Genomic DNA, 24,905 nt, shown 5'->3' on the forward strand with positions numbered 1-24,905 from the left:
ACTTCTTCTTCTAAACCATACTCCTTGGTCCCCTGGGTGGCTCAGTTAGTTAAGTATCTGCCTTCAGCTCAGGTCATTGTTTCTCAATCCTGGGATGGAGCCCACATCAGGGTCACCGCTTAGCAGGGACTCGGCTTCTCCCTCTGCCTGCTGCTCACTCTGCTTGTGCTTTCTCTGTCTCTCTGTCTCTCTGTCTCTGTCTCTCTCTCTCTCTCTCTCTCGTGTGTGCAAGCACTCTGGCAAATAAATAAAATCTTTAAAAAAAATAAAAATAAAATAAGGATGCCTGGGTGGCTCAGTCGGTTAAGCCGCTGCCTTTGGCTCAGGTCATGATCCCAGGGTTCTGTGATCGAGTCCTGCATCAGGCTCCTTGCTCGGCAAGGAGACTGCTTCTCTCTCTGCTTCTGCCTGCCTCTCTGCCTGCTTCTGTGCTCTCTCTCTCTCTGACAAACAAATAAATAAATAAAATCTTTAAAAAGAAAAATAAAAAATAAAATAAACCACACTCCTAGCATTGAAGACACCAAAATTCCCTGCCAATGGTCCCAAATCTCACTCGTCTGGTCTTCTTGGGCCTTTCCCTTGGGCCGTTATCTCAAGGGCAGACGGGGCCTTTGGTGCACCTACGCTGAAAGCTAAGAGCAGCGTCAGCCGGGTGTCCACTCCCCATTGCTGGCTTGTGGCTCAGAGAGCGATAAAGCCCTGTGTGGGAAGAGAAGCAGCCGGGTGCCGGAGAGCAGTCTCATTAAAGTTGGGAGTACAGATTTCAAAGAGTGAAAGAGATTGCATTTCAAGCCTAGCCATACAAATCCTTATGACATACTTGTCAAGGAAGTAAGATAAAATACATCTGGCTTAAGATTTCATTTTCTTGATGAATGAGGCGTAAGGACAAGGGCCTCCGTTTGCCCCCCACTCTAGGCCATTCAGATGCTTACAGGAAGGAGACGGGGACAGAGGGCTGGCCAAATGTGAACACTTAGAAACAGTGTGACGCACACTTTAAAGAAGACAGATGCACAGTGGACAGCGAGAGTTTTTTAAATGGATGAATAAATAACATGCTGAAAAGCATTATCACTGCATTGTTCAGGAGAAGTTAATATTAAAAAAAAAAAAAAAGGCAGTATAGAGCAAGCCAACCCATTGCCTTGATTTTTCCTCTTTAACGCCTCCAGGAAGGCAGAAGAAATCTATGCCTAGGAAGACCCAGAATCAGGAGAAGGGAGTTAAAGGGTTGAAAGGATGCCTAGTGGATGACAAAGGCACATTTTAGAATATATTATTTTTTAGTGATTCATAAATGAGATAAATATTATATACGAATATGTGCAAAGGTATATGGCAGGCACTGTGGGGAGTATCATTAGTGGAATGGTGGTCCAATCTCCAGAGAAGTAACTCCTAATTACACTTAGAGTCAGTACTTGCCTTGCAGTTGACTTGGCCATTTGCTGCTCATTTCAGCAATGCCCCATGTGTCGCAGTGTCCTGTGGCAAGAAAACAAGTCTAAGGAGAGAAAGAGTTGGGGGATTTAAACAGGGGCACCAGGACCTAAACTAACTGCCTGTGTAATTGCCTGAGAAAGAATTCTTTGAATAGAGAGCTTATATTTATTAAGTACTGTGCCAAGCACAGTTTTAAACACGTTGCATGTATTACCAATCTAAAGTTAAAAAAAATCCTGTGAAATAAGTGTCAGTATTATCTTCATTTTGCTGATGAGAAAGATGAGGAGAAAAGAGATGAAATGATTTACCCACAGCCACTTAACTGATAATTACAGAGCTCGCCTTGGAAGCTTCAGCTGCCTCACTATCCGATTAAAGAGATCACAGCCATCTTCCTAAAAAAGCAAGGAATCTGATGACAAAAGATAGGAATTCAGGAGGCTGAATTGCTCATACCACAGAATTTTAGGATTTATAGAAACTTAAGAAATGACCAGATCTTAGTTGAGACATTAATTCCTTCAAGAAGGTTTCCTGATTCCCCAGCACTAAATACCAGCCCCCCACTTGATGGATTCAGACTGCCCTATTGTTTATGATCTCCACAGCAATGCCCACTACAATTTAATGCAATTGTTATTTGCCTGTTTCGTTCCTCTAGTCTGCTGGATCCTTAAGGGCAGCGATCTGTTTTTGCTTATGGTTTCTCTCCAGCTTTTAGGAAGAATAATACATTCAATAAATATTTTTAAAATTAGGAACAAATCAAGCTCTATATACATTTGTGATTTTCCACGTGGTTACCATATCATTCATTCTATTGAGTCACAGAGAATTAAATAACTTCCTTCTTTTTTTTTTTTTTTAAAGATTTTATTTATTTATTTGACAGAGAGAGATCACAGTAGGAGAGAGGAAGGGAAGAGATCACAGAGAGAGGAAGGGAAGCAGGCCCCCTGCTGAGCAGAGAGCCCGATGTGGGACTCGATCCCAGGACCCTGAGATCATGACCCGAGCCGAAGGCAGCGGCTTAACCCACTGAGCCACCCAGGCGCCCCAAATGACTTCCTTCTTTTCAGTGACATCTGTATTCCCATAGCAGAGAAATCGTTCAAATTTCAGAGTAAGAACAATATAGTCAATAGGAAGGACAAGGTCCACCTTTGCATTTAAGTCACCAATACCCTTCCATTAAGCCATATTTTAAAGTAAGGCCTCAGACCCAAGGACAAAGCCCTATTGCCCTTCTGATGAAGATAACAAAAACCAAGGTATTTTGCTAAACAAGACCAGATCATAGCACGTAGATATGAGCCACTTTGTTAGAAAAGTCAACAGAAACCTAGAGACAGTGGGATATGTGCTACGAAACTGTCTTTGGGGTTTTAGGACCACTGACTTCTCCAAGTAATCATTAACTCTTTAATCACCACTTGTATTTTCTCCATTAATTCCCCTAACTACCTGTCCGGGAGTTGAAATCAATCAAAGAGGTAAGAGGATTATGAGATGGGTTGGATGCCTCAAATATACTTTCTTATTTAATTATTCCCAACTGGCATGGATATTTTCATGTCTATTTTGTAGAGCAAACATTTTCATGAGGTAATTTCATGAGATAATGGGGGCCCCATCATGAAAACTGGATCTATTTGAATCACATTATTCTTTTCCTCCCTGAAACTTGACCTCTTTATTTTAAACCATGTATCTCTCTTTAATGAGTGAGCCCCAGAATCTGAATTCATAATTATATATCTACTTGTATCTACAACTTTGTGACTTGGACCTATGCTCATGAAAGTGTCCTATTTCTAGTTATCAATGGACAAAATCATCTTCTTGCTGTCTGACATTACTGCATTAAATCTAGTCCCCAAATATTAAAGCAGGTTTAGTGATTACTTCTTTTTTTCCCCAGATATATGGGTCCTGAGGCAATAAAGAATTATTCTGAAAGCAAAAAACTTCTTGCCTTTATTAGAAAAGTATTGCTAAATTGGGTGTACAACACTAAAAAGGAAAAAGGGATCCCATCAAGGTAAGTGATTTTGAACCTTACTAGAACTGTTATTATACTGACCTTTCTACTTTTTAAATTTATATCCTGGGAGCTCCTGGATGGCTCAGTCGATAAAGCATTTGACACTAGATCTCAGGGTTGTATGTTGAAGCTCCACAGAAAATTTAAGAAACAAATTCATATCCTGAATATATTGGAAAATATTTGGGGTAGTTTATAATTAAATTACTTACATACATACAAAAAGTTACTTAAAGAAAAAAAAAGATAGTATAATAACTTTTCTCTTATTACTGAAGTAAATTTCATATAACAAGATTAACCATTTCTAAGTTATCATTCCATGTTATTTAGTACATTCACAATGTTGGGCAAACATCATCTCTGTCAAAATCCAAAACATTTTTATTGCCTCCAATATAAAACCAGCACTCATTAAGCAGTCACTCCCCATTCTCCCTGCACACACCCCCACAGCTCCTGCATCCCACTAGTCTGCTTTGTCTCTATGAATTTACATGTCCTGAATGTTCATATAACTAGAACCATCAAACACATAGTCTTTTGTTTCTGGCTTCTCTCACTCCCCATAATGTTTTCATCTACATGGTCGAATGTATCAGTAACATAAGTTTCATCCACTTTGTAGCAGGTATCAAGACTTTATTCCTTCTTATGGCTGAATAATAGTTCATTGTACAGAAACATCATATGTTGTTTACCCATTCATCAGCTGATGGACATTTGGGTTGTTTTCACCTTTTGGCTACTGAGAACAGTGTTGTTAAGAACATTCATGTAAAAGTATTTGAATACCTTCTTTCCACTTTTTCCATACTTTTTGGGTATGCACCAAAGAGTGAAATTGTTGGATCGTAAGATAATTTTATGTTTAACTTATCCCAAGGAACCACCAAATTGTTTTCCACAGCTGTTAGATAATTTTGAAATCAGGAAATATAAGTTTATCAACTTTCTTTTTCAAGATTGGTGTAACAATGTAGGTAATTCCATATAAATGTAATTACATATAAATTTTAGGATTTGTTTAATTTTGAAAAAAAAATGCCATTGAGTCTTTCATGGGGATTACATTGAATCTGCAGTATTGTCATCCTAATAATATTAAGCTTTCCAATTCATGAACATGAGGTGACTTTTCCTTTACTTAGATCTTCCTTTATTTCTTTCAGGAATGTCTTACAGTTCTTAGCATACAAGTCTTTGATTAAAGTTAATCCTATTTTTTCTTTCTTTTTAAGATTTTTATTTATTTACTTGACAGAGTTAGAGAACACAAGTAGACAGAGCAGCAAGCAGAGGGAGAGGGAGAAGCAGGCTCTCCCCTGAGCAGGGAGCCTGATGCAGGGCTCAATCCCAGGACCCTGAGTGGAAGGCAGTTGCTTACCTGTGAGCCACACAGGAACCACTTCTTTTGCTTTTTTGATGCTATTATAAATGACACTGTTTTCTTTATTTCATTTTAAGATTGTTCATTCCTAGTGTATGATTTCTGTATGTTGACTTTGTATTCTGTGAAGCTTTACTGAATTCATTGATTAGCTCTCCTGTTTTTTGTGAATTTTCTGGGATTCTTTCTGTAGAAAATCATGTCATCTATGAATAGAGATAATTTTACTTGCTTCTTTCCAATTTGGATGCCTATTGTTTCTTTTCTTTGATTCAAGAGGAGGAAATATAGACCGTTCTTCTCAATAAAAGTATCAATTATATAGCATCTTTAATCTACCACACTCACTACAACAAAGAGATTGTCATATTATAGGGTTTTTTAAAGCCTTCAATACTGACTAAAGCTATAACTTTTTAAGTAATTCTTTTTGTTGATGCAACTTAATGGAAGGGAGATTTAAAAAACTCTCCATAAGCTATCTCTGAATATCACTCATCTCAAAGTGATTAGTGCAGATCCTGGTGCCATGTGGCTTGGTTTAGAATCTCAAGTCTCTGTCATTTATTATTTGAATGATCATTTCAGTCCTCAGTCCTCAGTCCTTCAGTCCTCAGTGTATATATATATACATATATATATATATATATATATATATATATATATATGTATATTATGTGTCTGTTACTTTGCCACAGGTCATATATATATATATATATATATGTGTGTGTGTGTATATGACACATAATGGGCACCAAAATATGCGAGTTGGGTTCTCCTGTTTCCTCATGGAACTGTGGGAAAGAATACATGAATAGTATGTGTAGAAGTGCCTAGACCAGGGATTAGCACTGGGTAAGCACTTAACAAATGTGAGCATTTATTACTAAGTGCTGAATTCCAATAATAGAAGTATTGTTGAAATTGAGAAGTGACAGAATCACAAACAGAAACAAGTCCAGTCACCAAAATAAACTGAATAGGAAAACACACATAATTCTTAAAATTAAAAATTCAACTTAAATTATCCATACCTAAATAAGTCAATAATAGTATATCTATTTTGAGGGGATACAGCTAGAGCTACAGAAAGAAGAATAAACACCTAGCATCAATTGGGTTTCCGTATCAGGGTCAGGGCTCTGAAAGAAAAAGATCAGGAACCTGAGATCTAAAGTGGTAACACTTGGGAGATAAATCTGAAGATCTTGAACCCTCACAATCCCCATGAATACTGTAGCCTGGCAGAAGGCAGCCACCTCTTTCTTGCTAGAGGATAATAGCCTCCTATCCCCTTCAGATGCTACAAAGACATCACAAGATAAATCTTGTCTTTGTTTCAAGGTTATTCTCTACCACATCTCACTGTTTCCAAGGTAATTACCCATATCAGATCTCAACACAGCTAGAGGAGGAAATACAGTGCTTTCTTTAGGAGACAATTTATCTATTGAGGAAATTACAGGGCCTGAGTAATACAAGCAAATACTGGTAGACATATATTGGAATGGATCTTGAGGGTATTTATTTTGTAAATAAGACCAGATTAGGGAGAATTTATTGGCATGATGGTCTTATCCATGATTCGAGGTTCAACATTCTGTTAAGGACACTTGGAACCAGTACAGTTAATCTCTTGGGATTGTTCTTTGAAACTTGACCAGGCCAATAACCTACAATAAGTGAAGTATGGATGATAAAAACTGGAATATTTACAAAAATTATTATAAGAGAATGAAGGACCCATCACTTTACCCCCGTGGGAAGGACCAGAGGATGTTTACTTTCACAAGGCAACACTGTGAAACTCAGTGATAGATGCCCTCGGCAAAACATGGTTGACAGTAGTTGAGGTTGCCAAGGAACTAGTCTTACTAGTATTGAAAGGATTTGGGAATGGCAGAAGACAGATGGCAGCACTCAAATGTCAAAAGCAAGGTGGGCATCCTTTTTTTGTGAACAGCAAACCTGGAAGAGCAGTCAGACTACCTTGGCCTGGGTATGGGTAAGATAATTTGTGTCAAATGACAATGTAGACAAATAGTTAACTACATTTTATTTGACTTTTCTAAAAATAAAGAACTGGTCAGCAAAGGGATGAGGTCAACTACTGCAAAGGAAGATCATGATTCCCCACCCTTTCCTTATACCTAAGTCAGTTCTCAGAACCAGAGCCTTTGAAAAAGGTCTACAATAACACCACAAACACATAGGATAAATATTCCCTCGATCTTTTCTCAGATGGACCTTTAGTCACTTTACTAAAAAAATTACTTTTAAGTGGGAAAAAAGAGAATACTGAGACTTTTAAAAAGACTTTGGAGGGAATATAAATAAGCAAACAAACAAACAAAAGACCAGAGGCTTGAAATGCTATCACAGTTCTCAAATTAGAGAGGAAGCTTTTAGTTTAAGTCTCTGACCCAGTCTGCTTCATAATAATCCAGCAAGTCCACTGTGTGGTTATTTCTCTATATCTCCAAGTGTATACATGGGATGAATATAGTCAGTGTGTAGCTGAACATTCACATTGTCTTGCTGACCTATAGAATAAGAATATTATGGCAGGAAGGTCCAAATGACCATGTGGAACCCTGGCCAAAATAGTCGTAAGAAGTAATATAGTATTCCAGGCATAAAGAAATTAACACCAACCTTAAAGATTTAAAGGAATTGAGAGTAATCCCCACCATATCCCTTTCGATTCATCTATCTGGCATAAACAAGTCAAATTACAGTCACTTATAAATTTAAGCAAAAGGTAACATCAACTTTATCCTTTCATCTTTTGAAGGGCATCTTGGCTCTTTCCACATTTTGGTTATTCTGGACATTGCTGCTAGGAACATTGAGGTGCATATGGCCCTTCTTTTCACTACATCTGCATCATTGGGGTAAAAATCATGGAACACTGCATCAAAAAAGAGAAGGGAGTTGAGGAAAATTGGAAGGGGAGGTGAACCATGAGAGACTATGAACTCTGAAAAACAATCTGAGGGCTTTGAAGGAGCTGGGGGTGGGAGGTTGGGGGAACCAGCTGGTGGTTATTAGAGAGGGCACGGATTGCATGGAGCACTGGGTGTGGTGCAAAAACAATGAATAATGTTACGCTGAAAAGAAATTTAAAAAAAAAACTAATGATGTACTGTATGGTGACTAACATAATACAATTTTTAAAAAGTAAAAAAAAAGAAAAAAGAAAGAAACATATAAATAAATAAATAAATAAATGTCTGGTAGGAAAGAAAAAAGTAATATCAAGTGCAATGCTGTGCCAGAAATGACTTTATTGCTGAAAGAAATCAGGAAAAGCAGTCTGTATTATAGTTTAAGATAGTGAAATAGGAGGCCCCTGAACTTAACTCCTTTCATCATCATACCAAATCCACAGACACATATGGACCACTTCCCTCTCAAAAAAAGCCAGAAAGTAGCTGAGTGATTCTTACATATCAGGCTAATGAGAAAACACCTACATGAAACAGGTCGTAAAGGCTGAGACACACTGTCAGCATAAAACTAACCCTCTGGCATTGAGGCATGCAATCAGAAGGGAACTCATGGTTCCCAGCTTCTCCATAAGAAGTAAAGGGTTTGGACCCAACATCTAGTGCCCCAACTTTTGAGACTTCCACTTGAGAGATGGGCCCCCAAAGCATCCTCTCTGAGAGATAACTGGGCTTATGTCCACAAGATCCAGACGACTAGAATAGACAATGAAACAGTTCTTAATGAGCTTGCAAGGACAGTGTCTCCCGGAAATGAACTTGTGCAAGAGTTTGGCACCCTGGCTTTTGTGGTTGCCATCCAGAGGACACCCCCCTATTAGTAACAGAAAAACATATGAAAGTATAAGTCTCACTGGTAAAGATAAATATATGATAAAATTCAGACCACTCTAATACTGTAACAATGGTGGATAAATCGCATAAAAATCTAGCATAAAGGTTAAAAGTCAAAAGTATTTTTAAAATATAGCTACAATAATGGATACACAAGACAAAAATGGGTAAATATAAATTATGACTGTCAACAAACTGGGTAAAGAAGTGGTATACCTCATCAAAGGCCATAGTTGACAATCACACAGCTAAATTCATATTCAACAGTGAAAAGCTGAAGGCTGAAAGCTTTTTCTCTAAGATCAGGAGCAAGATAAGGAGGCCCACTCTCATAATTTTTATTAAAATTAGTATTGGAAGTTCTAGCCAGAGTAATTAGGCAAGAAAAAAAAAGTCATCCAAATCAGAAAGAAATGAGTAAAACTAACATCTTTTGCAGATGTCATGATATATACAGAAAACCCTAAGAACTCCACAAAAAAAAGTTAGAACTAATAAACAAATTCAGTAAAGTTACAGCATACAAAATCAATATATAAATATCAGTAGCATTTCTGTACACTAATAACAAAAAGGAATTAAGGAAATCCCATTTATAACTGTATTAAAATGAATAAAATACTTAGGAATAAATTTAACCAAGAAGGCAAAAGACCTCTACACTGATTACTGTAAGACACTGATGAAAGAAATTAAAGAAGATACAAATAAATGGAAAGATATCTTATGCTCATGAATTGGAAGAATTAATCTTGTTAAGATGGCCATACTATTCAAAACAATCTATAGTTTCAATGTAATCCTTACCAAAATTCCAATTAACATTTTTTACAGAAGTTTCAAAAAATCCTAATGTTTGTATGGAATCACAAAAGATCCTAAATCGCCAAAATGATCTTGAGGGAAAAAAAAAAGAATAACACTGGAGGTATCACAATTCTTGATTTTAAACTATATTAAAAAGCCGTAGGGATGCCTGGGCGGCTCAGTTGGTTAAGCCTCTGCCTTCGGCTCAGGTCATGATCACAGTGTCCTGAGATGGAGTCCCAGGTCAGGCTCCTTGCTTGGCAGGGAGCCAGCTTCTCCTTCTGCCTTTGCCTGCTACTCTGTCTGCCTGTGGCTGCTCTCTATTTCTTTCTCTCTCTGACAAATAAATAAATAAAATCTTCTAAAAATAAATAAGTAAATTTTTAAAAATTTTTTAAAAGCTGTAATAAACAAATAGTATGGTATTGGCATAAAAACAGACACATAGATCAATGGGACAGAATAGAGAGCCCAGGAATAAACCCATGAGTATATAATCAATTAATTTATGACAAAGGAACTAATGATATACAGTGGGTAAGGGATAATCTCTTCAGTAAATGATGTTGAGAAAACTGGACAGCCACATGCAAAATAATGAAACTAGACCACTGTCTTACATCATAAACAAAAATCAATTTGAAATGGAGTAAAGTAAGACCTGAAACGGTAAAACCCACAGAAGAAAACATGGGGGATGAACTCCATGAGAGCATTCTTGCAATTCCATATTGAGTGAAATCATATGGCATTTCTCTTTCTCTGACTGACTTATTTCGCTTAGCATAATAGACTCTAGTTCCATCCATGTCATTGCAAATGGCAAGATATCATTCTTTTTGATGGCTGAGTGATATTCCATGATTTCCATGATTGTGTGTGTGTCAATACACACATGTACCACATCTTCTTTATCAGCTAACGGACATTTGGGCTCATTTCATAGTTTGGCTATTGTTGATAATGGTGTTACAAGCATTGGTGTAGATATGTCCCTTCAAATCTCTATTTTTGTATCTTTTGGGAAAGTTTCTAGTAGTGCAATTGCTGGATGATAGGGTAGTTCTGTTTTTAACTTTCTGAGGAAACCTCTTACTGTTTTCCAGAGTGGCTACACCTGTTTGCATTTCCATCAACAGTTGGATGATAGGGTAGTTCTGTTTTTAACTTTCTGAGGAAACCTCTTACTGTTTTCCAGAGTGGCTACACCTGTTTGCATTTCCATCAACAGTTTAAGAGGCTTCTCCTTTCTCCGAATCCTGCATCCTTGCCAATTTCTATTGTTTCCTGAGTTGTTAGTTTTAGCTATTCTGACCATTATGAGGTATATCTTATTGTGGGTTTTGATTTGTATTTCCCTGACGATGCATGATGTTAAGCATCTTTTAGTATGTCTGTTAGCCATCTGATATCTTCTTTGAAAAAATATCTTTTCATATCTTCTGCCCATTTCTTTTTTTTTAATGTGTATGTGATCAATTTTTTAATTTAATTTTATTTTTTCAGTGTTCCAAGATTCATTGTTTATGCACCACATCCAGTGCTCCATGCAGTATGTGCCCTCCTTAATACCCACTACCAGGCCCACTCATCCTCCCGCTCCCCTCTCCTCCAAAGCCCTCAGTTTATTTCTCAGAGTCCACAGTTTCTCATACTTCACCTCCCCCTCCAATTTACCCAATTCACTTTTCCTTTCCTTCTCCTCATGTCCTCCATGTTATTCCTTGTGCTCCACAAGTAAGTGAAACCATATGATAACTGACTCTCTCTGCTTGACTTATTTCACTCAGCATAATCTCCTCCAGTCCTGTCCACATTGGTACAAAAGTTGGATATTCTGCCCATTTCTTAACTGGATTATTAATTTGGGGGGTGTTGAGTTTGATAAGATCTTTATAGATTTTGGATATTAACCCTTCAACAGATATATCATTTGCAAATGACATAGCTCCCATTCTGTAGGCTGTCTTTTAGTTTTATTGACTGTTTCCTTTGCTGTGCAGAATTTTTATCGTGATGAAGTACCAATAGTTCATTTTTGCTTTTGTTCCCTTGCCTCCAGAGATGTGTCTGCAGCCCGGGTCACAGAAGTTGCTGTCTATGTTCTCCTCTAGGATTTTGATGATTTCCTGTCTCACATTTAGGAGTTATTGATTTGATTTAATATTTGATTTAAATGTTTTGATAAATACATTTTGATAAGATGTGGATTCATACTGTTTCATTACCACACATCCTGGGACTTTTATTTTTTTACAGATTCTATGCCTCAACAGAAAAGATGCTCATGATACGTTGTCAAGAAAAAGAAAAAAAGTTTAGAATGATATGTATGATAAAATTTTTGTGTTTACAGATAATGATTACATAAGAAAAAAGATTGGTCTAATATTCAAACTGTTAATAGTAATCATGTCTGGCAGGTGGAAGTAATTCCCTTTGTTTATTATTATTTTTTAATATTTCTAATTTGAATTATCCCATCTCATGACCAAAGTATTTCTATTAAAACTAAAAATGGATGAGAGTTGAGGAAGATGGGGGAAAAAAGAGGGGAAACAAGCCTCAAGACATCCAGCAGAGGAGGAAATTAAAAGTACAATATCTGAAGGGAGATGCCAGAAAATGTTAGGTAATGATTTCTCCTACCCAGAACTAAGCTGGGCTGTGTACTATAGATGAGTAGAACAGAACTGAACTGAAAGTCATTCCGTGTAATTATTTTATTAGATAAAACTCTTTATTTTTTGTAGACATTGCATTCTTCGTTTATGCCATAAAATTGTATTTACGGATGAATTTGAGTATATTGGATATCTTGTGACACTAATGAATATGTTTCCTATTATAATTTCTTGGATACCTAACTTAAGTGAGATCTATGACCAGGAATTAAGATACTCTAACTACTCTTTTCTTGCATTTTATATCGTGGAGGCCCTATTTAAGGTAATCCAAAATTGTGGTGTGTGTGTATATGTGTATGTGTGAATATGTTATATGTCTCACAGAGAGATTCTGTAACTTCATTTCCAACACTAACTACACACAATTTTCTAAAGGAGTGTATGAAATTCTTTCTCACTTCCCAAATTTTAATTTTTAAAGGTAAATTTTTAAGGCAACTCAATAGAAAACATCCATACTTTAAGAACTGATTTTGTATTTGTAAACATAAATTTTAAAATGGTGTGTGTCAAAGGGAGTTTCAAAGGTATCGATAGTGTTCATAAATTTAGCAGGATAGTGTTCATTTTAATCTTTTTTACTACTAGATAGAGATAGGTGGAGTGATAGATATCCCTTCATGCCTGAAAAACATACATGATTTGATTTTTAAATCTAATATAAAGGTAGTTGTAAAATGAAGAAAGGGTCAACAAACTGATAATAATATTGATAATAGTATTGTGCTCTATAGACCAAAAAGTGAAGACTGAGAATATGAGTATATAACATGATGGACAAAAACAAGGGAAAAGCTAGAAGCAAAACCCATTGCATGCACAAGGGACATCACTCCCAGTGACTGGAGCTTGGGATGGATTGGTCAGCATGGATGTTAGAGAGATGTTAGATGTTAGATGTTAGATGTGGAGGGTATGGAAACGAGACATGGACATAAAGAATAAAGAGCTTCATAAGCCATGCTATCTCTTTCACTTTTGGCATCATCTACCATTTATAGTCTAATAACTTCTAAATTCACATTCCCACCTCAGATCTTACCAAGAACCTCAGATTATATAGAAACTGATGACTGGATCTCTCCAACAAAATGCTATACAAACATCTCAAACAGCACATTCTAAAAAATTTATCTTCTCTAAACCTACTTTTCTTTCAGAATTCCACTGAAAACCCACAATCATCTTTAATACTTCCCACTCTCTTAGCTATGCTTTAATATTTAATCATTTGAATTTTAAATTAATATGCTTCCTTACTAGTATTTCAGACAAGAAATCTTAAGGTAGATCAGAAAAGAATCTAACTAGTGATGTTTCATTATTGTGGAAAATGTTACAGTAAAAGCAAAAACAAGATAATGTATTTTTTTTTAATCAACAGATGGCTGCAATGAGGAAAGAATATTTTTTACAGGCCTGGAACCTATTTGAGTTAGCAATTACATCAGTTGGCATCATAGATATAATTCTTATTGAGACAAATTCTATTACTTATACTCTTGATTTTATTCTAACAGTAATCTTTATAAAAATTGTTCGATTTCTTCGCCTACTACGTATTTTGAAGGTAAAGAACTATTAAATCATTCAATTTCAAATTTCTACTGACTGCTTCATGAAATATGGACTAAGATCAGTTTAGTAGTTTTATGATTTCTACTTTTTATTGAGATGATGTTTATATTTTAAATTTTATAATCCTTCCACAAATTAAATTTTATAACATATTATTTTATGAATATCCAAATTGTATGTGCAATTTATTTAGTACATGAAAGTATAGAAATACTCAGTATAGCTTCTTCTTTGAATAGAGAGCACATAAAAAATTACATAGTAATGTAAGTATAAATTAACCCCAAAGTAATGTTTATTTTTAGAGATACCTGGTATAAAACCTGGAAATCAACAAAACAACCATGCACACCATTCATAGTGACAAAGCAAGTAGTATAAATTCATACATATTAAGAAGGCAAAAATTATGCATTTCATGTTTCATAAATTCATAGTAACATAAAATCACAGCATCAAAAATAACCTTATTTGTCTAATCATCTTTCTATAACAAGCATGATATTATTTATTATCTATACAATTATTTCAATGACATGGGACTCACTCCATCACAAGGCATGTGAAGTATATATACGGAACAGGGATACATCCCCTCTCTTTCACTGGCTCGCTCTATTCATACAGAAACAAGACACATGCACATTTAAGCACTGTGAGAGGAACAAACCTAAGGGAGACGTGGTTCATCTAGAGATAAAACTAACAGATTAGAATCTGTACATTTAGAGCTTTCTTACATATGCTTAAAAAATACTTTTGCTAAGGTCTAAAAGGATGCAACTAGTAGCTTTTCCCATTTTAGTGTTAAATAAGACTGCAAGTAATGCTAGTGTGCAATTTGACCTAAGGAAGACAAGCAAAGCGTATTCCAGGGACTAGTTAATTCTTTCTTATTGGAGGATATATGGGGTCTACCAAATATTTTAAGTGAAGAAACTGGTAAACCACCTAAGGAAATTTTGTTTAGGTGTTCAGGAAATTCTGAACCCTTAACATATCAAATGATAGGCCCTGGAACATGAAGACAAATTAGACACACTATAGAGAACTTATAGAAGGAAAATGACCTGTCATCTAGATGTTCCAATGTTACATTGTAAGGTAAGTGCAAAACAGAGTATGTACAAAATGCTAACACGATTTTTTAAAAAGATGTTTTTTATTAGGTGATGCTTAAACTGAATATTGAAGGATGAGCATAAATTAGTGCTTTGAGGATTAATGGCAGTTGGTCAGCGAGGAGAGTATGAAGAATATGGAGCATAAACAGGAAAACACGGGAAACAGCCAACTATGGGGAAGTTAAAGGACTGCAGAGTGGTAACAGATAATCTAGAAAGTTAAACCTCAGCAAAGAAACAATGAGAAATTAATGGTGTGGTCAAACAAGAAGTATAGTTGGGGTGGGTTCTAACTCCCAAATAAGCCTTCTGGTAAGAAGGTTAGTAGAAGATTTCACAGGTATAAGTGGCAGTACTTTATACACATTTATGACAAGCCCAGATTAATTGCATTGTTTTCCAAGAATTTAAACCAGTTGGAAGTAGTATTCAATGCTCTATAGGAGAGATAAGTAAAGAGTAAATTCATAACTTCACATAGGTGTCCAGCACTATTAATTATAGGGAAATCACTCTGGTCATGAAGTTATAAACTTGCCATGAATAAAATAACCTTGACAGGTTACTATAGTTACTGTTGAAAACACGTTATTTCTTAATATTATATACTTTAGTTAAACTAATCAATATATAACTAACTAAATGTATACAATTTATAGTAAATGGTAGTTCCATTTTTTCCAGCTCATAACCCCAAAGTTGCTACAAATAATAGATCAAAAGATGAGTCACCAGCTGTCCTTGAAATATGCTATACTAAAAGGATACGTCCAAGGTGAAGAAGATATAATGACTATAATTGATCAGATTTCAAGTTCTAAGCAGGTTAAACAGGTGAGGAAAACTTTCATTAGTAAGGTAAGGGTTTATTCCTCCAATCTCTCAGCTGCCCCCACCCATTATGTCCTCTGTCTATATATGTAGAAGTGGTCTTTGACACAATTTGCTAAGTTATTTGTGTAAAAACTAGTCTACATATGTATTATTCAGAAGCTGAATATGTCTGTTACTGAATTGTCTGTGCCACAGTAGCAAATCACGAGGCTTTTGCAAGCCACCTTTTGGGGCACATGAAACATATGGGCAGTGGTCATTAGCTCCCTCCTGATGCAAATTCCAGGATCTGTCAACAACAGGTGCACTAAATAGGAAATATTGGAAGATGAGATGTAATGGTAATGTTAAGCAAAGGGAGACTCCTCATAATTCCCGAAGGCTCCCTTCCTCTCTCCCTGCCTGATTTTCCCACAGTAAAAGAAGCAAATGAGGGGGATCTGCCAAAGGGAAAAAGTAAGAATAGCTCATAGAAGGAAACCTTGTCTAATTTCTTCATTACACAGAGAAAGAACAACAACAACTCAGTCACATGGCCAGTAAACAGCCTAGAGAAATTCTAGGGCCTAAGTTCACTTTTTGACTGAGGTGGTTGTTCTCACAAGTTTGCCAACTATGTGAAATACTTACCTTTCAAGGCAATGTGGAACATGTGAATGTCAAGTAATATACCCAAAGCTCTGTAGTTGAGAAAATCGAACATGTGTTACATAGTAGAACACAAAAAGCAGTATCTTTCCTTTCTTCACCACCTGTAATTTTAAAACACTTTTCCTAAATTTTGTTACCTGTTCTTACCTGGAAACAGATATTTAGTACTGGAATTTGAGGATACACAGAGGAAAAACAAGAGGAACTGAATCTCTGAGATGTCCAGCTGTAGTGCTCATTTTTGTTCTAACACAGTTTGGCCAAACCTTCTACCTAATTTAAGACTGAACGCTTTCCCTGTGGCCCCAAAGTTGAAGAGGAAAGCATCAACCGTGCTTGTGTTTTTCAGAATCAATAGTACCCTAAAGCAGGTTACTTTAAGGAAAAAAGAAAAAAATATGACTTGCATTTGGGGTCCTCAAAATCAACCTGGTAATGCCACTTTTTATTCTTTTCACCAACTTGCTGGAGAAACATAAAATTTATTGCACAAAATTTAATTCTAATCCCTGAAAATTTCCCCATCACATGTTTTCTTTAAAGTTATTAGTTAAGTAAAAAAAAAAAATCATCAGTTGCAAATGTAAAGATATTTTATAACAACTTGTTCTCCAGGGGGATAAATCTTCTTTTATTTGGTAGATGTTATTAAAGAGGATAATGAAGAATACAGGACATGCTATGAAAGAGCTGGGTATGTACCCTTCACCCTAAAGATTAAGCACAACCATCCCTTATTATCATTACTTCAGAGAGGCAATTATTTTGATAACTAAACTGATATTTGAGGAAACCTATTTATTACTAATAATAAAGTATATAACTTCAACAATATCACATCTTTGGTTTGGATGGGTTTCGTGTAATATTACCTCTCCACACTTGTTTTTCCTACCTTACACCTCAAAAAAGACCTTTCAATTTCTTATTAAACACATTAACATTGCATGTTTATACATACTATTAATCACCTTAAAAATTCTGTTTTCTTCCAAACCAAAAGTACACACACCATCCTGAGCAATACAAGGAAAAAAGTTATTTTTCCCCCTTCACTTGCCACAGAGCTACCATCTGAGGATTTAGGATTTATAAGCTGAAATCAGAAAAGAGTCTCACAGATCTCTTATACGACTGCTGGGAGCCTCCATGCCTAAATATGGCAATAGCTTCTTCTCTGAGTCATGCCATGTAATGCTCCTAGTATAGGGTAAATCCTGGGAGTGGGACAGACACACTCCTATACAATAGAGTTCATGTGGGAGGGGAAGAGGGTTTGGTACCAGGTAGTGGGCAAGAAAATGACACAGCAAATCTGAGAATTGACCAAGACTTGAGAGATTTTGCATGGCAGATAGTTGTCAAGTGAGACAAGAAGCCATCACAAAGGAAAAGCCAAAGTGTAGAATTTAAATGAAAGCAACTCTCATGGGCATTCAGGAATCCAGATAAGACAGGCAGAAGAGCATAGATGAGTCCTCTAGATGCTCAGGAATGCTGGGTGGGCAATAACCAAAGATGGATGAGAAGACTTAATCAGAAGCCATACCTAAGGCACTGTTTGAAGTCCAAAATCATAGTCCAAACAGAATAGAAAAGTAGAACATAAACTCCAGACCTAGGGCCCAGAGGAGCCTTTCAATATCCTATACAGGTATATCAGTATAATTGTTAATCCTAGGACTAGGGTTTTCTGTCCTTCCTCATGGGCTTAGCTCTAAGCAGACAAGAAAATGGCAAGCAGAACTCTGCAGCCACTAGTGAATTATGACTGATTGCAGACACCTCATCAGAAAGATATACATTTATCTGTGTTGAGCGTTGTATTCCATGGATTTATAGTAGGAACACTAGCTTATTGTCCACATGAAATTTTTTAAATAATATTCTTATTTTATCTGAAAATGTTATTTTTCAGGCTACTTAGAGTATGATCACCCAGAAATCGCTGTTACTATGAAAACAAAGGAGGAGATAAATGTCATGCTCAATTTGGCTAGAGAAATTGTTAAAGTTTTTAGGTCAAAAGGTATTATTCATAAAATTGAAGGCTCTGAAATTAATAAGGTAAGGTAGCATATTTTTAAAGCAAATATACTTACTTGATATATAGTTGTTCACGATCTTCAAACCTACTTCTGATTTTCTAATATAGGCCATCTCTGAGATAGGAGTATCTCTAACTTAAAATAATTGTCTAAAGAAAAACACCTACCATAGTGCATTTCCTTCCTGATCTCCAATGCTCAGTTTCTCATTCCCTTTCTTGGCACAGTGAGAGACCATCTCTTTCTATGTTTTTCTCCCAAACCATTGGTATGATAAAACTATTTCTCATCCTAGACTACAGTGGAAATCAGTATCTTTCTAGGAACTATCTACGCCACTGAAATAACTTTTTCAATAGACTCCCATAATTTATAAGAGCATTCAATTACATGACAAAAATTCACTACATTTTCTTTAAGTTATTTAAATGGTACCATGACATATTAAAAAAAATAGAGGGTCACAACTAATTCTGTAAGTACAAAATTTACTCTCCAGATTGGGAATGGTATGAGAAAAAAACCAAAAGCTATTATGCTTGTGAATATATATATAAAACTTTTAAACATAATGGTAGCTAATTAAATCTGGTGGTATATTAAAAGTTTAGTATATTATGACTAAGAATGTTTTAGCTCTCAAAATAGCTATGTAACTTATTAAGAGTTTAAAAAATTGAAGAAAAAGAAAAAAATTGACAAAATTTATTACTCAAAATATTTTTAAAAATTCTCATGAGGCTAATAAGAGAAGTAGAATCCTTAACTGAACAAAGAGTTTCTATTTAAAATTTAAAAGAAACACTGTATTAAATGGTAAAACAGAAGTATTCCAACTAAAGTAAAGACCAAAAGGAAAATCAACTGTGCCTCTCCAAATATTGAATGCCTTGCTGGAAGTCTTAGCCAGGTGAAGAAAAGACAGAAAGGAAATTGAGAGATAAAATTCTTGGAAAGATGAAAAAGGTTATGATATATTGATTCTTTAAAATCCTAGGAAAATAAACTAAAATATGTAGGATTAATAAGGTAAATCATAGGGTATTCAGAAATAATACTGACATTCAAAATTTTTCCTCAACTAAAGAAAAATATTCTACTCACTGTATTGATTAAAAACTCTAAATCCTTAAGTGTGAACCTAACATAAAATATATAACATCTATGTGGCAAGAACTGAAAGGCATATTTGAGCAGGCAGAAAGATCAGTCACCTTAAAGATAAAACAATGGAAATTATCCTATTTGAGGAACAGAAATAAAAAGATTGGTGAAAAGTGACAAAATCTAAGGGACCAGTGAGATCCAATCAAGTGAACCAACATGCGCACTGTGGAAATTCCACAAGGTGAGAGACAGAGAGGGAATATTTGAAGAAGTAATGGCTGAAAACTTCCCAACTTAGATAAAATACATAAATATTAATATCCAAGAAGTTCAATAAATTCCAAGTAGGATGACCTGAAAGAGACCCACACCAAGACACATTATAATCTAACTGTCAAAAGACAAAAGAAAATTTTGAAATCATCAATAAAGAAGTAACTCATCTCATACAAGAAATCCTTAATAAGATTATTATCAGATTTCTTATCAGATACTTTGGAGACCAGAAGGAAGTTAACCGATGTATTTGAAATGTTAAAAGAGAAAAAATCTATCAACCAAAAATCCTATATCCAACAAAACTGTCCTGCAGAAATGAAAAAGAAATTAAGACAGTCCCAGATAAACAAAAGTGAAGGGAGTTTATTACCACTGGAACTGAAAGAAATGATAAAAGGAGTCATGCATATTGAGTAGACACCTCACAACAGAGGATATTCAAATAACTGATACATAACAAAAGGTACTAAATTTCATTGTCATAAACTTAACACAAATTAAAACCAAGTGAAATACCAATACACAACCATCAGAATACTTAATTTTTTTTAAAGATTTTATTTATTTGACAGACAGAGATTACAAGTAGGTAGAGAGGCCAGCAGAGAGAGAGGAGGAAGCAGGCTCCCCGCTGAGCAGAGAGCCCCATGTGGAGCTCAATCTCAGTACCCTGAGATCATGACCCAAGCCGAAAGCAGAGGCTTTAATCCACTGAGCCACCCAGGCGCCCCACAATACTTAATTTTTTTTAACTGACAATATTAGCTATAGGCAATGACATGGAACTGGAATATTAGAAAAAGAGTGTAATTTAACGTAATCACTTTGGAATTGTTAGGCAGAATCTACTAAATGTGAAAATACACATATAACCTAGCAGTTATATTACAGAACCATATATCCACAGAAATGTATACATATGTACAGCAAACAAATATAGCAGCATTACAAAAGGCCAAAGCTGGCACACTCCAAATGTTGATCCAAAGTAGACAAAACTGTAGTATATCCAGATAACATAATCCTCTACAACAATGAAAATGACAGGAATAAACTTCTGCCCCCTCTAATATTAGAGATGAATCTCAGAAACATACTACTGAACAAATGAAACCAGACACAAACAAGTACATACTTTTTGATTTTATGCAGATAAATCTCAAAACCAAACAAAGTTAAACTCTGATAAAAGAGGTTATCTTTATGAGATTAAGGTTGCTGGGGGGAGGGGGTTTGGGAGAAGGGGGTGGGATTATGGACATTGTGGAGGGTATGTGCTTTGGTGAGTGCTGTGAAGTGTGTAAACCTGGTGATTCACAGACCTGTACCCCTGGGGATAAAAATATATGTTTATAAAAAATAAAAAAATTTAAAAAAAAAGAGGTTATCTTTAGATAAACGAAATGACTAGAAGAGAATATAAGGATTTTAGGTGTAGTAAATGTTTTATTTCTTAATCTGGGTGCTGGTTACCAAGATCTTTTTACGTTGTAAGTGTTCTTTGAGTGGATATTTATAATCTGTGCACTTTTTGTTTATGTGCTATAATTCAGTTTTTAAAAAAGTTTACTTTAAATATTTAATCTATGACTTCAGAATGATGATAACAGAAAAATGCTATCAGTGGGGAGAAGTTGAAGGTTTCCATAGAAGAATAAAAATCTCAGAAGAGCAAGTAAAAGAAAGAGTACCAAGTCATAATTTCGTAAGCATTCTGTGAACACCAGTTTTGTTCATCTTCTTTCTTAAATTTTGTGGTTTTAGTTAATAATGGCCAAAAAAAGAGAGATACTTGATTTCCTACCTATCATCAAGCCCCTTACTATTGAAGAAGCACTCTACCATATTCCATGGCTAGACAAAGACAAAGACCATATACACTTCATTCAGGTAATATTTTTATTTTCTAGTAATACCACCTATAATGTGCCAACAAATGATTTTTTTTAACAAATGATTTTTTTAATAAAGACTGTGATACTCTCCAGCTTAAAACTCCATGCATAAGCATCGCATCTGAAGTTATAAAGATCTATGGATATCCACCTTCATCTCTTTGATATTCATAATTCCTATTTTCTCTTACAAATTTATCACTAACACCATAAGTTGGATCTTACTGACTGATATTTTTAAATGTAAGAACTTCTATTAAGATGTAAACCTCAACATCCCCAACCACTGCTAATATAGTGTTTATGTCCTATCTATTTGGTGATATTTTTAAGGAAAGAGCCAGAGTTGTAACATTTGACTGTGGAAATGATATATTTGAAGAAGGTGATGAGCCCAAAGGAATTTATGTAATAATATCAGGTATGATAAAGGTAAGTCAGATTTATTCAAAAATGCACTTGTGAACATTAGTTAAAAGTTCGATAAAATTGAGAATTCATAGTTTTCCATGTTAAGAACTGCATTGTTCCTCTTTTAGGACAACAGCCACCATTCGCTTTTCTTGTTCAAACACAATGGCTAACATTACCTATCCCCTTTTATTTTATTTATTTGAGAGAAAATGAGAGAGGGGGAGCATGAGAGAAGAGAGGTCAGAGGGAGAAGCAGACTCCCTGCTGAGCAGGGAGCCCAACATGGGATTGGATCCTGGGACTCCAAGATCATGACCTGAAGCGAAAGCAGTCACTTAACCAACTGAGCCACCCAAGTGCCCCTACTTATCACCTTTTAAGCGTTACTTTCCCATAGATAACAAGAAACCATCCAAAGGATCATCCTTAAGATGCAATATTTTAAGTTGTTTTCATCTTATGTTTATCTGAACTGGGCATTTAGCCATTTTAAGGCAGGTATAAGTTGGCTGAGTAGAAGGAATCAGAAAGATTGCAGTATCTAAGAATACTTCTGCTAATTTAATAAATTCACTTTAAAAGGCACAAGTAAGAAGCATCCTCAAAATTGTATTTACATATTAAAATTATTAAAACCAAAGGAAAAAATAAAAAATTAGAGAGTTTTGGTAATTAATTGGCATTTTTTTCCCCTCTTTCTTCATTCTTCAACAGCTTCAAAGATCAAAACCTGGTTTCGGAATTGACCAAATGTTCTGGGAGTCAGAGGAGAAAGATTATCCGCTAATGTACACAGACTATGTGATCAGTGGGGAAATAATAGGAGAGCTAAACTGTTTAACTAATAAGCCCATGATGTATTCTGCTACCTGCAAAACCGTAGTGGAGGTCAGAAAACATCACCTTTTTGCCTATTGCTGTAACTTATTAAATATCCAGTATCAAATAGCAGGGTTATTTCTGTACTTAGCATATATTTACAGTCTAGTAACATTTTTTAAAATAGGAATTGTAAAGGAATAAAACTTGCTACCAAATTATACTTATCCAGTATCCTGTCCTGGCAAAATGGCTTGCAAAATTAACCTACCATATTGAAAGTTTTAGCCAGAAAAACTGATTAAATGAAGACTCTCATGGGAAACTAGAGGACATATTTTAGTTATCAATACCATAATTTGGGAGGTAAGGAAGGGAAAAGGTCAGAGAACTAACATTTATTAATAAAGAAATTGAGCAAAGTGGATGGAAGTTTTCCCAGGCACAATGAAGACAAAATTCTCAAATTCTCAATTCTTAATTTAAACTCAAAAAGAAAAATGATTGCAAACAACTGAACCCCATGATATACAAAAATCCATAAGTTGATGATGATACCAAAATTTGTTTAGTTTCCAATAAGATTGTTGGGATATGAACTTACTATTCTAAAAATGGATTTTTTTTTAAATCAAAAGCATTCAACATTTATCCTGCCTTTCCTCTCTGAATTCTTTCAAGGTAACCAAGAAAAAAAAAAAAGTGAGAGAGAGAGAGAAGAAGATGAAGAAGAATTCTAGCTAACAAATGTAGAAACAGAGAATTATCACTAGCCCTCAGGGAGATTCAAATTAAAACCACATTGAGATATCAACTTACACCAGTTAGAATGGCCAAAATTAACAAAACAGGAAACAACATGTGTTGGAGAGGATGTGGAGAAAGGGGAACCCTCTTACACTGTTAGTGGGAATGCAAGTTGGTGCAGCCTCTTTGGAGAACAGTGTGGAGATTTTTCAAGAAATTAAAAATAGAACTTCCCTATGGCCCTGCCATTGCACCCCTGGGTATCTTTACACCCAAAGAGACAGATGTCGTGAAAAGAAGGGCCATCTGTACCCCAATGTTTATAGCAGCAATGGCCACGGTCACCAAACTATGGAAAGAACCAAGATGCCCTTCAACGGACGAATGGATAAGGAAGATGTGGTCCATATACACTATGGAGTATTATGCCTCCATCAGAAAGGATGAATACCCAACTTTTGTAGCAACATGGACGGGACTGGAAGACATTATGCTGAGTGAAATAAATCAAGCAGAGAGAGTCAATTATCATATGGTTTCACTTATTTGTGGAGCATAACAAATATCATGGAGGACAAGGGGTGTTAGAGAGGAGAAGGGAGTTGGGGTAAATTGGAAGGGGAGATGAATCATGAGAGACTATGGACTCTGAAAAACAATCTGAGGGGTTTGAAGTGGCGTGGGGGTGGGAGGTTGGGGTACCAGGTGGTGGATATTATAGAGGGCACGGATTGCATGGAGCATTGGGTGTGGTGAAAAAATAATGAATACTGTTTTTCTGGAAATAATTAATTTAATTTAAAAAAATACCCTCTTGTATTTCCCATGATATTGTATAATAAAGATAAGAAGCTGTTTAAAAACTAAAAAAAAAAAAAAAGAAAAGAAAAGAAACAGAGAATTAAAGTATCTTTATTTTCCCATCTCAATGAAGTAATGGATCTAGGCAACAGACATCAACTGATGCTAGAACTACTGTGTGAAATGTTAATGGGAAACTTTATAATGAAAGGACCAGGCTAGGCTGGCACCACCTAAAAAACAATTGTAGCATTACTAAAAGTGGGACAGCTGGGCCTTGTCCACCTCTAGAGATGATGCTGCAAAACTGGCTCTTTGAAAAAAATCAACAAAATTGGTAAACCTTCAGTCAAATTCATCAAATAAGAAAGAGAGAGAGATGATTC

The 24,905-nt window shown here is 35.5% G+C and overlaps 1 protein-coding gene across 1 annotated transcript in view; it reads left to right on the forward strand.

The window, feature by feature from the left end:
* SLC9C1 (solute carrier family 9 member C1) overlaps nt 1-24,905 on the forward strand; it is a 75,033-nt gene that overhangs the window by 42,988 nt on the left and 7,140 nt on the right. The window contains exons 14-22 of the mRNA XM_059388358.1: nt 3,374-3,493; nt 12,289-12,484; nt 13,607-13,792; nt 15,609-15,758; nt 17,052-17,103; nt 18,328-18,476; nt 21,608-21,733; nt 22,072-22,170; nt 22,867-23,040. Of these exons, the coding sequence (XP_059244341.1) occupies nt 3,374-3,493; nt 12,289-12,484; nt 13,607-13,792; nt 15,609-15,758; nt 17,052-17,103; nt 18,328-18,476; nt 21,608-21,733; nt 22,072-22,170; nt 22,867-23,040 (1,252 nt within the window). The remainder of the gene's footprint in view (nt 1-3,373; nt 3,494-12,288; nt 12,485-13,606; nt 13,793-15,608; nt 15,759-17,051; nt 17,104-18,327; nt 18,477-21,607; nt 21,734-22,071; nt 22,171-22,866; nt 23,041-24,905) is intronic.

The sequence above is a fragment of the Mustela nigripes genome, chromosome 2 (assembly GCF_022355385.1).
Source record: "Mustela nigripes isolate SB6536 chromosome 2, MUSNIG.SB6536, whole genome shotgun sequence".
Taxonomy (NCBI): Eukaryota; Metazoa; Chordata; class Mammalia; order Carnivora; family Mustelidae; genus Mustela; species Mustela nigripes.